The 17,837-nt window shown below is 41.3% G+C and overlaps 1 protein-coding gene across 8 annotated transcripts in view; it reads right to left on the bottom strand.

Moving 5' to 3' along the window:
- The window catches only part of EXOC4 (exocyst complex component 4), a 382,597-nt gene that overhangs the window by 338,718 nt on the left and 26,042 nt on the right, over positions 1-17,837 (bottom strand). For all 8 annotated transcript variants that reach the window (XM_083819252.1, XM_083819251.1, XM_083819253.1 and 5 more), the window contains exons 4-5: positions 4,401-4,585; positions 2,153-2,262 (exon numbers count right to left, since the gene is read on the bottom strand). In XM_083819252.1, the coding sequence (XP_083675378.1) occupies positions 2,153-2,262; positions 4,401-4,585 (295 nt within the window). The remainder of the gene's footprint in view (positions 1-2,152; positions 2,263-4,400; positions 4,586-17,837) is intronic.

Raw genomic sequence — 17,837 nt, forward strand, 5'->3', positions numbered from 1 at the left:
TGGCCAGCACATCGCTGAGTAATACAATGTGAAACAAGAGACCAGGTGAAAGATTTTCTGGTGCAAATGAGCATGAACAGCGAGAACAGATCTGCACAAACAAGAAGTTTCATGGCACATCCTCAACTGACCTATGCCAATTCAAGGGAGTTGAGGATGAAGGCACAGGGCCTTTATTATCAGGTGTTTGGAGTCAAAGAACGGACCCCGTGGGACGGAGCCGTGTGGGAGCAGTTCTTGAAGCCTCCACAGGATCAGTATGGGAGGGACCCCACCTGGAACAGGGGCAGAGAGGGACGGTGAAGGAGGGTCGGGAACAAAGTGTCAAGGACTGACCACAGCCCCCATGGCCAGTTCCCCTGCACTGCTCGGGGGGAGGACGTAGAAGAAAGTGGCAAGGGGAAGGTGTTTTTGGTTTGCTTTTAGTTTCTCACAGTTTAGTTTTCTAGTGATAGGCAATAAATTACATTAGTCTCCCTGTGCTGAGTTTGTTTTGCCTGTCACGATAATTGTTGAGTGATGTCCCTGTCCTTATCTCAACCCTTGCGCCCCTTTTATTGTATTTTCTCCCCCCTTTTTCTTCGAAAACAATCCTTCTTTCTCTTCTCGTCCTTATTAACAATTTTGTCCTGATTTCTGTCTGCTTGATTCAGTTTTTTCTTGCCTCCTAGCCAGCTCTGGATAATAACGAGTCCTTTAAAAATCTCAGGAGAGTAGATGAGGGCAGGCTAGGCTGTGGAAATCTTCAAAGGTACAAAAGTGAAAAACTAAACAAAACAAAACCTTTATTTTCAAAGCATATTTGAGTTTGTTATTATATTAGCAATAAGAAACAACCAAGGAAGACACTGAAGACAATGAAAGATAGGATTTCCCTTCTCAGCAGGCTCCTTTCCTGCTGTCTATTCCCCATCACAATGCATGACAGGAGCCTTCCAACAGCTCTGTAACTCCAGACTTTTTTTTTAAACTAGGAGGATTCAAATTGTAGGTGCAGAAGTCACTACAGAAGTGTGTTAATATTTACAGTGGTAGGAATGGGATTCATCTTTTCTGGTTTATTTCCTCAACTCCCCAAATCATGTGATCTTTGTCAAGAAACCGAACTTCTTACTGATCACACAGGAAAAGTGCAGGAACTCTTATGTTTCTGTCCAGAATTTTCATGTGGTTTCTATTACAGGGTTCCTTGACCAAGCTGCAGTTTCCAGCTTGGAAAATCTGTACTGGAACATCACAAAGGAGTGACTCCTCACAAACCTTCACCATGTAGAAATACAGCCTCAGACAGAGACTAGCCAACCCGGCAGGAGCAGGGTATCAAGTAACAAACACGAGCAAAAGAGAAGAACGATCAAACAAAAGCTAGGAGGCAAGCATGTCAAGAAACAACAGAATCAAGACAACAAAAAGGACAAAAGAGTTAAAGATGAGAAGAGACTCTCCATTTGAGGAAGACTGAAAGGGGTGTAGGCAGGAGAGATCTAGGTCACTTCTGTGTTCTTTATTCTACTCCTTTGTTAAACAAGGACAACCCCACTTATTAATCCACTGAAACAATACAAGGATTAATTCCCCATCTGTGCAGTACTTTCAAAGCTTCATACAAAAGCACCAATAAAACTGAGTATTTTGCTTAGTATCCGTTGCAGTAACAGGTGTACAAAGATGACCACCAGATTAATCTTGTGTCTACGTTGACTTTTACTCAAAGCTACAAGGAGGAAAAGCTTTGACCTTCTGGCTCCAACACAGCAAAATATTTCTGAGACATCTATGTATATCTGCCTGCCTACATTAAACAAACAGAGGAGACCTCTATGGCAACTCAACTGACTGTAAATCTTTCTTCTGTCCGGGATACCAAGAACATGATCAACACCAGGACAGGCTCAGAAAATAGTGTCATTAATTACAGCTGATGAGGAAGGATGACTTGCCAAGAGGAAACTGCAGATACGACCAAATTCTGCTCCCAGATGCATCACTCACTCATTTCCAAGTATTCTGCAGATCACTTCATATCTTTTTTGTCTCAAGACCCCCACCAGCACCCGTCCAAGAAGAGGGGATAATATGCCTGCTACTCTTGCAAAATTACCTGAAGAGCTACAAAATAATCCTGTTAGGAATGCACCTGACAAATACTCACTGCTGGAGCTTCCAGGAGTACTGAACTGGGAAGTTTCAAGGAACTTGCGAGGTGTAGACAAGTTGGTAACGTCCATAAGAGGTACAGAAGAGGCATCTTTCACAAGTGAACTGGATGAGGGGAGAGAATTAAAGCAAATGGTTTACTGTCATTTACAGTCTTAGTTCTTGGCAAATAACGTTTATTTCTTAACTGTGTAAGCAAAAGCAGCAGAGATATACATAACAGTTCTGATACAAGATGTTTACAAAACCTAAATTAAAGCACAAGTCCATAGACGGATACAAGTGGGTGTGCATATATACATTTGAGTGAACAAGGGAACACTGTTGTATCGAAGACAAAATTTGGTATCCCCAAATTTGGGATACTGCTCTGCAGACATGTCTGACTGGTGGCAGCAATGTAATCAGGGCACACACCCACTGCAGCTTGCCATACCTCGATACTGTTTCCCAACACATTCACTTCCAGCACAACTACATCCTGCTAGCATAATAATAAACTGACATGGAATTGTTGTTAAGATCTTCCTAGAAAACCACATATGGAGAAGAGATGCTCCCATTTCCATGGCTTGTCAACTACTTACTCCTTCAAGCTTTCCTAGCACCCTCTAGAAGCCTCCACTCTTTCTCCTCCCCTTCAAATTCCTGTTCTGTGCACACCTACATGCACCCCTCTCCAAATGAACCTTCTTCCTCTGAAAGGACAACTCTTCCCCTGAAAGTAGAAAGACTTCGTCATTTCCATAACAAATTCAGAGTATTATTTGCCAAGAATGTGTCGTGCTGCCTCAGCTGCACACATAATGAAAGGCATAAAGCTGGATGTGGCAGGGGAACAAAAGCAAGAAATCATTTGAAGGAGAGAAGGCACCTACAACGAGTTTTGTATGTTCCCTAAGAGATCAAAATACTTAAAGAAACCTGCAAAGACAGGGGCTAAACTTACTACCCTGCCTAAGAACCACTTCCACTCTCTCCACACCTCCAATATTACACTTAAATGGATTAGCTATGCATTCCAGCTCAGCATTGTTAGATCTAAGACACTTAAAACCAACACGAGAAATAACTATCAACATAATTGCGTCCTGGTTGACAGCCAGTCTATGGCAGCACACTAAAACGAAGCAACAAGATTGTCCTTGATCCAAGCGTTCATATTAATATATCAATGATGCATAACAGGGAATGGGGAAAAAGACAAAGCACGATAAAGATAAGGGGTCCCTGTAGCAGTCGTACAAAACTGCAGTTAATTAGTAGTTGCATAGTCTGGGAACACCAAAGCTTTTTTTTGACTGTTTTTAATTAACAAGATGAGTAGGGAAGAGACTGAGGACTTGCTAACTCTCTCTCCTAGAAGCTTCAACTTCAAACAATCCTTTATTTCATAAATTCATTTAATGAAACTTACTATCTCTCCTCTTATTTTTGGTAAGCATGTTTTTATTCTTTCTTTCTCACAACAAAATTCTCATTTATCTTTTTCCCTGCATCTTTATCATATGCTGACTCCCCTTTTGCTTCCCACCACTATTTATTCTCTCCTACTTTACGAAAGTCACTTTCCGACACTTCCTCATTTCTAGACAGTGCCTTTCTTTCTTCACTCCCAAAAACTCTACTGCCATCCAAGTTAGAATTCACAAAATTAGGTAAAAATAGCCAGGTGCCTATACGTGAGCCCAATCCACTAATCAAAAGCACCAATCAGGCACAGAATTTCAAAATCTTTAAAACACCCTTGAAATGCTACAGAGGCGAGACACTGCCCAGGCACTTCAATATTGTGCCTCTGGCTAGTAACCTTATGGTTATCTGGAAGTTTTCTAAACCCTGGCAGTTTGCTAGAAAAGATGAACAGTTCTCCCCTGTGATCTTCCCTTTGCCTGACCTGAGCCTCATGATCACGGCATTTGTGGGAAAGGTACATGCCCCAGAGCTGGAAAAGAATGCTGGAGAACTGACCTCATCATAATTCTGTAGGAAGCAGCAAAAAGCAACAGAATCACTAAGCAAAAAAAAAAAAGGAGAACAGACTGCTCACAGGCTCAAAAGTGCATCAAAATATTTGGGGGTTTTACGCTCTTCACAGCCATAAGCACAAGAAAGTTGCTTCCAAAAATGAAAGTTTCAATCGATGTCGCTCTTCCCAAGAAAGTTTCCGCTCATGACAGGGAGGAGGTCGTCCCCTTCCCTCCCAGACCTCTTGCCCTTAGTTAGCATCACACCAAACCAACCTGATTCTCCCCTTCTCCTTGTTGCGTTGTCCCACCCTGTTAGTTGACTTGATGTAAAGATGGCGGTGTAACTCATCTATCAGGACTAGGTGCATGTTCATCTTCTTGCTGTGGAGCTCCAGCCTCAGATCACTCAACCCCTCCACCTGAAGAAGGGGACCCTCCAAGGAGTCCACTGCTGACACCTGGAAGGAAAACATAGATGACAATTTTTAAAGGTCTCTTCATTCACCTCTCCAGACTTTTCCCTTTGCTTAGGGGAGTATCTGAATGCCATGACAATTCTATCTACAAACTCTTCTGAAGGAGCAAAAGCTTAAGTAGCATTTCTTCACTTCTCCTCCTAAAAGAAAATTCAACACAAAAAGGGTTCAATATCCGAGCAACTGAAATCTAATGAGCATTCTTCAAACACGTTGAACCTATATATAAAACAAACTACTTTAAATGCTGTTTGGTAAATAAAACCAAAGAATGGGGTAACAAACTAAGAAGATAATCACATGGAAAAGTGGTCAGAAAAGACATTGACAATGATGTTTGGTTATCTTTATTCTTTTCGTTACATAAACGCCATCAAAATATTATTCCCATTTCTACAGATGGGGAGAAAATGGCTTACATTTTATTTGCCTAAAGTAATGGCATGGCTAAAAAACTTAGGAAGCCTCAGCTTCTAGCCCACGTTAAGTACCAAGTCACCTAACTACACAATTTAAATAAAGATAGCCAACCCGTTAATGAAAGCTATTGCTAGTTCAAAGGTACTTTTCAACTCTAAGGAGTTTTGGTGGGTTTTTTGGTTATTGTTTAAATGCTTGTTTACCAAGCCTCAGGCTACGAAAAATAATTTTACACGAGCAACAGAGTACCAGACAGGGCTGACAGAATCACAGAACAGTTTGGGTCAGAAGGGAGCTTAAACCCCCATCCAGTTCCAACCCCTGCCATGGCCAGGGACAGCTTTTAAAAGACCAGGTTGCTCAAAGCTCCATCCAGCCTGGCCTTGGGCACTGCCGGGGTGAGGATGCACGCATGCAATGATGCACGCAGGCCACGAGCAACGCTCCTCTGCTGACGCAGTGACCAGCTGACAGCCCGTGGGCACCAGGACAAGAAGCCTAGCTCATCTTCATTTGTATCCTAGGAACAAACACGGACAAAAGGCACCAGGACTGGCAAGTTAGTGCATTAAAGCAACATTATCAATTTGCATCTCTCCCGGTTTATTTGTTCTCCTAAATATTTAACGGAACTCTTTCGCAGTTACTTAAAAAGATACAGCATCCCTCTGCAGCATCCAAAACCTCGGGGCTGATGTTGTAAGGAACTTAAAATAACAGTAATAGCATAGCTTGTTCGACTGTGCATCACCTCTTACACACAGAGAAGTGCAGAGATTTTAAATTAAGAAAGAAAAGAATAATTCCCTAATAATTTAAGATGTTATTGGTGAAATAAGACATTTGCTTGCACTTCAGGATTTAAGCTTATAGCGAACCTGTCAGCTCAACATTAAAAATGAAAAGCAAGGAGATACAGCAAGCAGACAGCCAAGCTAAGGTCTGGTCCCTTAATACCAGTAAATATTAACTATGCCGAAAGAACATACATCAACGCAGCATTACTTTGCTTGCCTGCGAGTCAAGAATGACCCTGAAATAGCTTTGGGGCACTCAGGCTTTTGAAATTAGGAGTGGTTCCTAAGAGGAACCTGCACTTTTTCTTTCCTCCTGAAAAATGTTACCAAGTCTCTAATTATGAAATTCCCTTCTCGGCATGGATGATGAGCACGTGTGCATCTGCTGCCAGCCTTAGGACAGAGCCCACTGTGCCCTGCCTCGCCGCTCCTGCAGCCCTGCCCTGCATTTTGGCAGTCCACAGGAGTGAAGTTTGCTGTGATTTTGTTAAATACCTCCTGAAAGCTCACATTTTGTCATTGTATTCCTAGCCTTGAGAAAGAATTTGTCTGTTGACCAGAGGATGGCATGGGACATCTCATAAGCCCACCTACCCTACAACTTCAGCAGCACGTACAGGGTTCCCGTCACTTAACCCAAAGGACTACCCATCCTCTTTCTTCTCAGAATCTATTTTTGAACAGTTATTTAAATTTGGCCACAAAACTATACCACAGATGAAGCAGAAAAACAAATTCACTTCTCCCCAAAGAGCTTGACATACAAAGACAGAAGGGTCAACAAGAAGTGCAGACACAGCTTGGAAACCTTCAGTAGAAGTAAACCTAAGTGCTAATTTTATCTCCTTCCTTTGGCAGGTGGGAATGTATCCCAAATTTCCCAATCCCAAAGGTGCTTTAAGCCCCAGTCACTTCAGGGAAGTCGCAGGCACTCATCGCTGCCCTGAAAGCTGTCAGCAATTTCACCAAAGCAGGAGCAAAATCAGGAACGACATTTGTCAAACTGAGAAGCTGAGATGAAAATGCAGCAAGGAAAGAACTGAAAGCACAGAGGAAAACGGCATTAAAAAGGTTCCCAGACATGCAGTAAAAGTATCGTCAAAACCACACGCAACAAAATTTAAAGCTTTCCCCTCGAAACATTAGGCTCTATTTTTACCTTCCGAGTTACTACAAGTTATTCTCAAAACTAATCATTAAAACCAACATACAGCTCCCAAATATGCCTCCTGACAAACAAACAGCACAGTCAATCATTTATTGCACCTAAACAAAACCCCACATTGTTATGTACTGAACTTTCTTCTCCTGGAAAAAGCAGGTTTGGTTTTTTGCAGGGTTCGCTCTTGGACTTTTTTTTCGTTGTCCTTTCTGACACTCCGCATTTGGGGTCAGACAAGCTGGAAGTTACGTCCCTGATAAATGCCACTTTCCCAAAGATTGACCTGCACTGGGAAGTAGCACGGGCAAGTTTCAACGTTATGCACACTTGGAGTCTTTTGATTCAATGCAGCCCCACTCCAGGAAAGCCTCGCGTAAACGCTGGTTTCTTTTCCAATACTTGATTTCCTTTTACCACCAATTATCAAGACAGAGCTCAAGACAAAAGCTTTTTTTATGTTCAGAACAATTTGGGTCTGGCAAGTAGCTACAGGCTCAATCCATGTTCATGGAAGTCAAGGCAAGGTCTCCAACTGGTTTAGGTGACAACTAGTACAGACGTTACATTAAAAAAATTTCTCTTGTGTAGTTTTACCTGCTTAGAGATTACATAAATCCTGGCAAAAGCAAGCTATAGACCACCACCCTAGATTACATCCCTGAATACAAAACCACAAGATCAGAACATTTTGCTAATTTGTATGCTGGATAACCTAACAGAGCAGTACCATAAGCAACTAAAATGATGTAAAAGGTGGCTAAAAAGAAGGCACAAAACTTAAACACAGCTGCATTTTCACATCTGCCTGCTGTTCCAAACAAAAAACAAACCACCACACTGGCAAACTTGTGTTTCATCCTGCTGTCCTGCAAGAGATGACTTCTTGTCCTGGTTTCAGTTAGGATAGAGTTAATTTTTCTCCCAGTAGCTGGTAGGGTGCTATGTTTTGGATTAGGATGAGAAGAGTGTTGATAACACACTGATGTTTTAATTGTCGCAGAGCAGTGCTTGCACTAAGCCAAGGACTTTTCAGCTTCTCGCTCTGTCCTGCCAGTGGGCAGGCTGGGGGTGCAGCAGGAGCTGGGAGGGGACAGACCCAGGACAGCTGACCCCAACTGGCCAAAGGGGTATTCCGTCCCATATGGGGTCATGCTAAACACAAAATTACTGTGTTTAGTGAAAGAAAAAAGAAAAATCAGCCTGCACTACAATAAACTTTGGGTTAGATAATCTGATAGTCATCTCTGATGTTAAAATCTACTCATCTCTAAAGTACAGTGATATACAGTGACCCTTTAGAAAATCAGGATCAATGAAACAAGCCTGAAAAAAGAGCTCTGATCTGTATGAGCTAAAAATTGTACGTTTATAGAAAATAACTACGGCACCAGAACCATTATGCAGCTTGTTTAAAGGTCACAATCAGTTTATAGCAGAGTTTAATTGCCTTAAAAAGAAGATGTAGTTAAACATTTGCCTATCATAACATCCAATTTGGAAGGTTTTGATTTAGCATTTTACAACACAAAACCTAAGTACCAGCAAGATATTTGTTAAAAGTCTGGATAACTTTGGCCAAAGTTAGGAAATATGCTCCCAGTTAAAACTGCATGATCCCTTAAGAGGGTTCTCAGCAGTATTTTAGTTTTCCAAAAAGCATTGTAAAACAGGGGTGAAAAGAGGATTTATTTATTTATTTTAATTCTAAAGCTCCACAATCTTGGAAGTCTATAAGCAGAGATAAAATGAAAGCCCTCAAGTAGGTGCTCCTTCGTGGTGGCAAAGCAGAATAATGTTTGTACAAACCAGGAACCCGAATGCTTTCCATCCGGGACACCATCCTGCTCTCAGTTCAGATGACAGATGCAAAAACATGAAGAACAAACAACTGAGAAAGGTTAAAGTAAAACAATGTGGTAGGTCACAATTTGAAGGGAAAAAAAAGCCAAGTCATACACAAACACGGTATGACAAATGGGAAAAAGCTGAACCCTCTGAATAAAACAGCAAACAAATAGCAGCAGCCTGGAAGGTTTCAGCTGCCTCGCTGGATGAATAAAGACAATGCTGACATTTAAAAGGGAGAGAATTGATCTACTGCTTTTACAAGGAACTTGCTTTTGAAAAGGTACAGGAAAGGAAAATGACTAAAAAACAGTTGAAACGTGTATAGCCAGATCTAAACAAGCAGTTCACTGAATTCAATTACACCTGACTTGCAGGAGATAAGGATCTAACCTGGGAAGTTTGCTGCAGTCTTTAGGAAACAGCAAGGTACTCACGGCTCTAGCTGCTGAATTTTGCACTGGGCAAAAAGGTAAAGTACCCAAGAGTGATGGTCTCTGTTCAAAGAATTTAACAAATTCTGACAAACTGAGAAGCACGTGGAGAAATGATCCTCCAACTTCCTAACACCAAGTGTGCATGTCTAAAGGAACTGACTTACGTGTCCCAAGGAATGTTGCAGTGGTTCATTACGGTTTGGGGTGGCACGTGGCTCTGCTGCTGTTTCTTAAGTAGGTTGGAGCAACTGCTAGCAGCTGGAGACAGGTCCATGGAGGAGGCACTCCACTGCAAAGTGGCAACTGCTCTGAGGATCTGTGGCATGGGGGCAACCCACACCAAAGCAGGCATCCTCAGGAAAACCAGAGCAGTGCAAAACCTGAAGAACCCAAGTGCTGCAGAGGAAACCAGTAAGAAGCAGAGCAGCAGAAAGAAAAAACCTACAAGGGAAAAAGTGCAGAGAGAGAAACCCTTACGGATGACACCAGATTTCTGTGCCACCCATCACCTCACTGGAGGAACTGGGACAGACTGAGCATACGCCACAGAGAAAGTAAGTTGAGAGAACGGAAGGGAGTAAAGGTGCTTGACTTAAGTTGTACCTCGAGAAGAGTGGAAAAAAATATATCTAAAAGTGGTTTTTTTTTTTTATTGTCCCCTCTTTCTCTGCCCCCACCTCAAATATCCAAATCATGATCAAGTGATCATGGGTGTGTATTAACTGGCAATAAACTACGAATTCCCCAAGTTGAGATTGTTTTGCCTGCAAAACTCCTGTTTTCCAGGGATGATGGAGGAAAAGTGCTGACATCCAGAAAGCAGGAGCTTGTTGAGTATTTTGTACCTACAGAGTTGGAAACACATAATGAGTAACTGATTAAGCCTGCTCTAAAATTGCATTTATATTTTTTAATTAGAAGCTTGACGTAAGCCTTATCAAGTAAACCTGAATTTCAGCCGTAAACTTGTTCCGTATTTTGGTAGCAAGGTGAATTAGGATGAAGCTAATAAGTCACTGTCCTTAAGGATGACACATCCAAATAATGGAACACATGGAAAACCTGCACCCAAAAGCTGCATTTAAGAAATCCAAGGATTGGCAATTGTTCGCTATCAAGTTGCCACAGGTCAGTGGGCAGCAGAAAGTGTGGTATCAGGACAAGGCAGCATCATCCAGCTAAGATGACCCTGGAATTACAGGAACACCCAGACGGCCCCAAAGCAGGGAACCTTTAGATTAAAAAAGAAAAGCATGGGAAACGTGAAAAGCACAGATCACAGAGCTGCTCCCGACTGTCACTGCCTCGTTCCCCTTAAAAACAGGAAAAGGGGAAAAGGCACACAGGATGTGAAGACTAATGAACAGCTGTAAAATACTCATGATGAACAGTACCGACTGTTGATTAACACACTGGATATTAAGATGATGGAAGAAACTGCTAGCAATTTTACTCACCTTTAAGCAATCTCGGAAGAATTAACAAGCTAAAAGCATATGAAGAGTTGTAAGAGATGGAGAAATAAGAAAGTAACCCCTTCAGCAGTATTTTGGAAATGGCTGAGGTCAATTCCCTTCTTGAGGTGAAGGGATTTGCTGAACACTGATGAAGAAAGGAGGAGAAGATTGATGGCTTCTGAGCTACACACGAAATACAACGCTCAGGTTGCAAGAAAGGAGCTAGTCCTAAGTCACTGTAAGCTCCTTTGGTGGGGGAAGGACAGGAAAAATATAGACATATAAGCAGGGTAAGAGGACTACTTTTTGTTTACAGGGTTTGTTTTCTCTGAAATGTAGCACCTTTTATTAAAATTCCACCTGTACATTCATCTAACATGACTGAAATGCAATCACCTCCACAAGAAGAGGCAGCAAGCAGCCAGCATGCAACACAACGCCAAACAGTAAGAAAGTGTACGTGATGGCAGAGGAATAACACTTATTTAATGCCTTAGCAGAGTAGAAGTGTATTCCAAAGAATCAAGTTCCAACAAGCTGAAGTACACAATCCTGCATTCTAAACCAACCATCCCACCTAGTCTTACTTCCTTTAAAGAAAAAAAAGTCTATATTATCTGATACAAGTTGGGAGGAGGTCAATTATATGGCAAAGCCATTTCCCTGTGACTCTAATATTGACTTAATTATATGTTTTAAAATTTACCTTTCTATCTTTTGCTCGTAAGACTACTGCTCCTATGAAAGCATTAAAGCAAACCTGTTACAAACATGTTAATACAAAGTGCAATCATCCTTTACTTTTCTTAAATGTTTATGCAAACAGTGGTGACCCAACCTAACTTACTACTTTCCTTTACAAACTTAAAATATTTATAGAATTACATCCCTCACTTGCTGTCCTTTAGTCCACCTACATAAATTTAATTCTTTCAATTTTTCCCCAGTCCTGTCACCCATCAATCATTCTACTTCCTCCTCTACTTGCTGTAATTCATCAATGTCTTTCTAGTAATAAAGTGCTGAAACCAAAGGCAGTGCTCAAGGAACACGCTGGCTAAAAACCACGAGAGGATTATCCAACTGCTCACTTGGACTTGAACACAAAACCCGAGCAATCTCAACAGTGGTATGGTTAAATGACTTCCCCGAAACAGGAAAGTCAAAGTACCTATCTGCATTGCAGGATTGCCCGAGACGTCCTCCATTAGAGTGACAACTCGCTGGAGATGAGGTACGTATCGCCGGGGTGCCTGCGATAGCTGCGTGCCTCGAATCCTCAGCAGCTCCTGAGCACTCAGCTGAAATTAGCAAATCAAAGATTTGATAGCATCTACAAGAGGCTCGCACAACTCAGCTCTATACCTCATTGGCACAGGACACCGCCGAGGCCAAAAACTTAAACTGGTTCAAAAAAACAACAGATAAATTCAAGGCAGAGATCTGCCGAGTGCTACTCAACACAAAAGACAGCAGCTTTTCAATGGCCGGCTTCCTACTGCCAACTGCTTTGGAAAAGGACTGCTATCACTTTACCGTGTCCTCCCTCTCCCGCTCAGCACACCCTCCATCAGACCCACTACTGGCCTCCTAAGCTCACCTCTGGTCCAACCTTTTTCTGCCATCTGTATCCCCCACTGGAGCACTGGCACGGACTGGAGATACTGTTACAGGTACTGTGAAAGCAGTAAAAATAATCTTAAAAGGCTCTTCCTTCTACTTTTCACTTCCATGTTTTGTCTCTGATTTAATACGTCCTCATTCAGCCTTAATTGCCATTAAGAGAAGTGTGTTTTTTCAGGACCATCCATCCCAAACGTCTTCTGCCTATACGAATGATGCCTAGACCAATGGGGGCCTAATGCACTGAAGTAAAACACCAGGACTTTTTTTTTTTTTAAATGCAAACCTGCAGTTCCCCAAATTGATCTCTTGCTGTCTTCAAGATGACATTTCCAATCCTTCACACTCCCTGTCCCATCTCTCTGTTGTTAAAGGAATCATTGACTCCTTTCAATTAGCTCTTCACCTACTAATTTACTAACTTTTTTTTATTACAGAATTCATAAAGACATCACAGAACGTAACATTAAACTGTAGTCTTATACAACCACTGCCTTCTCAAACAGACACGTTGTCTATAGATCTTCATTTACGAGCTGTTCAGCATAAGTTTTCCTCCGGGTCTACAGGAGGATGTTTCATCTTTCATGCCATTTTGAAGGTTACGTGGTAACCAACTTCACCCACCATAAATCAGTTTCCTTCATTGGAAGGCTTCCAGGCTAAATTCACCCCAAGTGTTCCAAATGCTTTACTGAAAACCAAATTTATTGTTCCTCTTCTCCCACCATTCACTGGCTTTAAAGTTGCATTAAAAATGCAAATTTATCTAGATTATATTTTATATTGTTCCATAACCCACTAGGTCTTCCAACAATTTCTGTTGGTGTTTGTTGCAATGGTTCACTATGTGCAGAATTATGTTTGCACAATCCAGAGTTTAAAGAATTAATGGAAAGACCAACGACTACTGGAAAAACATCAGCTATATTCAAAGATAAAGCAATAAGAACATACATGGCTCACGGAATGAACTCCATAAACTATGTCAATAATAAAAATTACCAACAATATCAAAGGCAAAAGAAATATTAACCTGAAGGTATGTAAGACGCCTAGCTTCATGAGTTAAAAAGGCAGCCAGTGTAAACGAGAACACAAAACTCTCCAGCTGTTAAGAGATCACTCCAAAGAAAGGATGCATCATTACATGGCAGGGACAATTGCCTTGAGCAAAGAACTTCTCATCACTGCATCTGTGATCAGGAAAGATTAAGCTTAACGTGCAGAAACGTCCATTCCCAGAAGCACAGACCATCATTTTACAAATACTTCTCCTGTTTCATTAACGGCAGTGTGGCTGAATCTCACCACAAAACGATGCTCGACACCTCTATTCCACCTTCATTACAGTGTGTGTTTTTTATTTAATAAACTTTCATCAGCTTAAATGAATGGTTGTTATTAGTTGAGCTAACAGCCACAGGATAATACTCCAGAGACGTATCGATGCTTGTTGGTGCATTAACTAAGAGCGGAGGGGCTGAGGTCAAGCACGTGTCAATGCAAATGAAGCACTATTAGGCACTAACAGTTTAATGCAACAGACTGCCTCAGATAATGGAAATTATAGGATGAAAAGAATGAGATAAAGTTATTGATAAGCGTAGTAAGTGAAAAATGATAAGGTGTTTCAAAGGGAAAGAAAACTTCCATTTTATAATGTCTTCAACCGTAGCCTAGCAAAGTGCACGTTTGTTTTTTTTTTTTTTTTCCAAATTATAAGAAAAGAAAAAATAGAGGTGAAAAATGTGCTAGCAATAAATAGCACCAATGCTTCTCATATAAGGAACTTACAAGTACTCTTCCAAACTTAATTACTTAAGCTTTACAATGCTCCTTCGGGGCAAACAACTAATGCTAATAAACTCTGTCATCTGAGTAAAGGTACAGCATTTGAAATGAATCAGCAGGAAGGAGAGAAAAAGGCTCACTGCTTCCACGTTTATGCGTGAATCACTAGAACATATCCCGTCCATACAGCAGCTTAAGAAAAACAAAGCTGCTTTCTTTCTCTTCTGTACCTCAACCATACAGTTAGCAGAAATCATTAGGTTTGCCAATCATTAAGAACTAGTACAAATTAGTTCCTTTAAGCATAAATGCTTACAAACATCAAATCTAAAATCAGATACAACCCTTGAGGTGCCATCTTCTCAATTCTGTTTTCTTAAAAGCTTCTTTGCAATCAATCGAGTCTACAACAAGACGACACAATGTTAGCTGTGGAAAGACTTCAAGGCAAGAAGTAACGAAAAATATTGTTATGTTTGCAATTCAACAGAAAGAATTTGAAGCAGGGCCAAAATTTAAGTTTTGTAATAAAAAAATTCTATAGAATCCCAAAGACTCTTATATTTTGTAATTAGTGACTTCAGTGGAAACAAAACTCTTCCACAGCAGTGCTTGGATCCCAGCACTGCAATAAGAAATGCAGAAACAAAATGAAAGACTGCTTTTACTGATTTTTCATTGTTCCAGCTGAAAGAAAGGCAGACAGTAAATAAAATGCATACCAAGAACTCAGTTGCATGTTTTCAATGTCATTATTCCAAACTACTTACAGCCTCAGAAGAGAGCTCGCTACACCGTACTTGTAATTGAAAGCCTCTCCTCAGCCCACGCTACGGAGAGCCACAGGCAGCAGCCACATTCAAATAACAAAAACCAAATTTTCCTCACCAGGGTTACGAACACCCAACGTTTTCTGGGAATACGTCAATCACTCCAAATGCCATTGTAGAGGACTAACGCGAACAGTAGGGGCAACTGTTATCAAGGACACATCCACTACAAGATGGGCAAGAAAAGGCCAAATATGTGCTAGTGTACATGCACACCCCAACATCCCTTCTTCACCCGAGATGTTCAAGGTTTTAAGCTCCTTGTTTGACTCCCCTTTCCATAGCAAGCTAAATTCCTTGTCCTCATTCACTGTTCTCCAAGTATCCATTTCCTTTTCCTACGCCACCTCGCCCTTCCAACTGCCTCAGTAGCTTTACGATCATTTTTGCACAGCATTTCTTTGTATTAAAATCTCTTCTCATTCTGACCTTGCTCTCACACACTAGATTGACCCAGTTGTGTTGTAAAGCCCTGCAGTCAGAAAGAGAAAATAACCAATTCTGTGTAAAATGCTTTGGTATGCAGACATCGGGGCTGGTCAGCATCTCTAGTTTAGACTGGAATAACCCCTATATAAGGGTTAGATTTGACTGGAATAACCCTTATATAAGGGTTAGATGTCACAACAAATAAACTCAAGAAAAAATTACATATATTAACCCTATAGATCTTAACAAAGCAGCCTACAGAGCTGCGCACGACACACGATAAGGATGCAAGTGGCGAACTCTGCACGCTCTACACATGCTCCATGAGCACAACTGAAAGCGACCTAATTTACCTGCAGCCCCATCTCTTCTCCCATACAGCTGGAGTGAAGTTAATTGAACGCAGCAACAATAATGGCCACTCGCTCCACTCTGGAAACTGAACAAACTGGCAACAATGCAAATTTGCAGTAAGAATGCGGCCAGCTCTGAGCAAAGCCTGATGCTATTACTACAGAAAGTAGAACAGGAGACCTACTACTCTTTCGCTCGCAGAAGGAAGCTGAAATAGAAGTCTGTTAACAGGGAAAAAAGAAAGAAAAGGAGTCGCTGGAGTGTTCTCTGGCCTACTTCTTGAGAAGCAAATTACTCTCTAACTTTTTATTACTTTGGACAAAAATGCCTCAACTAAAGGAAAAGGATGTGCTCATGAGTAAAGCATGCGCATCAGCTCCTAGCTCTGCAACATAACTAAGTGGGATATTAAACTGAAATGAACACCAGTCAGTGGGCTTCATATTTGCTTCTTTTCACATGATGCTCTTCTTTGCTTTGTCATGCTCTGAATAAAAAAATAAGAACTTTCAACTGGGTATGGCAGTAATCCTCACTCTTATCCTATGGATATATTTCTGCAGCTTCACCGTGTTTTACCTAATACAATCCCACCCTCGAAGGAACTGTGCTCTTATGATAAGAAATCAAGTTCAGAGCAAGCGTTTCATGGTCTAACAGACTTAAGTTTTTTTAAAAAAAACTCTATATACTTTGACAAAGCGATATTAGCTCATTAAAATTGCAAAGCTAGACACTTAAAAGCCAGGAAATGCAAAGAAAGTAGCCCAAGCAATTTTCATTTAATTGTATTATGATATGACCTTTAATTACTTGATTCAACAACACTTCTTCCTTCAAATGTTTTTAGCTTTTCATCTCTTAGATCATTTAAACAAATGGAAAATATTAATTCCTCCCGATGGATGCCGCATGGGTCAACAGCAGAGCCAGAACTATTAGATCAACACCACAGACCTATCAGCTACCTGAGTTAATTACGAAGCTCCTCGTGAGAGCACGTTGCCCTTCAATGCAGAACCTAGTGGTGAGGGAAACTGGACCCAGAACTGCTTCACCAAGCAAGAACCCTTCTGGCTGTGCCCCCTGTCCATCCTGCTGTGCCTTCTGCCTCCTGTTTTGGCTTGGCTATAGAGTTGTGTAGACTGTGCAGATCATCTTGTCCAGCCTCAGAGCAGAGTAATTCAGATTCCTGCCTTCCAGCAACCAAGCTCATGCTTCCAGGCCAAGTGCCAAGCTATAACCCAGCCCCAACTTGCCTCTACCACCAGCTCTGCTCTTCTCCTTCTTCAAGACTGCACGCCACCTTCTTATGAAGCTCTTGTTGTGTCAATTCTTCTCAGCACCTGATCGTGTTTTGGTTAACAGAAAATGCACGTACATGCGTGCACGTGCACTCAATTGCCCCGTTAAAGTGGATTTCACTTCTAGCAATGATGTGTGTCACGAAACAGTCACTAGGGTAGTGCAAATGAACTTCTAATATCATCGTGTATTCACATTCTGTGTTCTTTCATCTTTATAGTACTTACTCCTGTGTGTAGGGCCAGTAGGGTTTGCTGTTCTGTAATTGCAGATTACACATCTTTGCACTACCCTAGACGGATACAGAATGAGAAACAAAAAAACAGCCACTTAAAAATTTTAACTTCATACAAATGTAAGCTGTCACAAAACACCTTTGCATTTTGTTCACGCTACTGGGAAAAGCTGCCATTCTTACATTAATAATTCTTCCCGGCACTGCTCAGTCACTGCACATTAGAACCAGCAGCTGTAGAGTTTTGAGTGATAATGAAACCTGTAACAAGCCATCTTCAGCCATCTTTTCCAAACAATAAGGGAATTAAAATTTCAATTTAAATGCAGAGGTTTGAAACACGCTTCAGTGGCAAAATTACTTCAATTAATGTGAGTGGAATACAAAGAACAGACTGCAGAAATGCGATGCAGCAACCAGAAATTATGCTATTAGTGTGCTTGCATCAACCCGGCACAACGGCTGCAAAGGTCTAATTTAGACTGTACATATCACAAGGCTACAGGCAACAATATTAATCAGTGCTCCAATTTCAATGTGAGCGAT

This window comes from Anser anser, assembly GCF_964211835.1.
Source record: "Anser anser genome assembly, chromosome: 1".
Lineage (NCBI taxonomy): Eukaryota > Metazoa > Chordata > Aves > Anseriformes > Anatidae > Anser > Anser anser.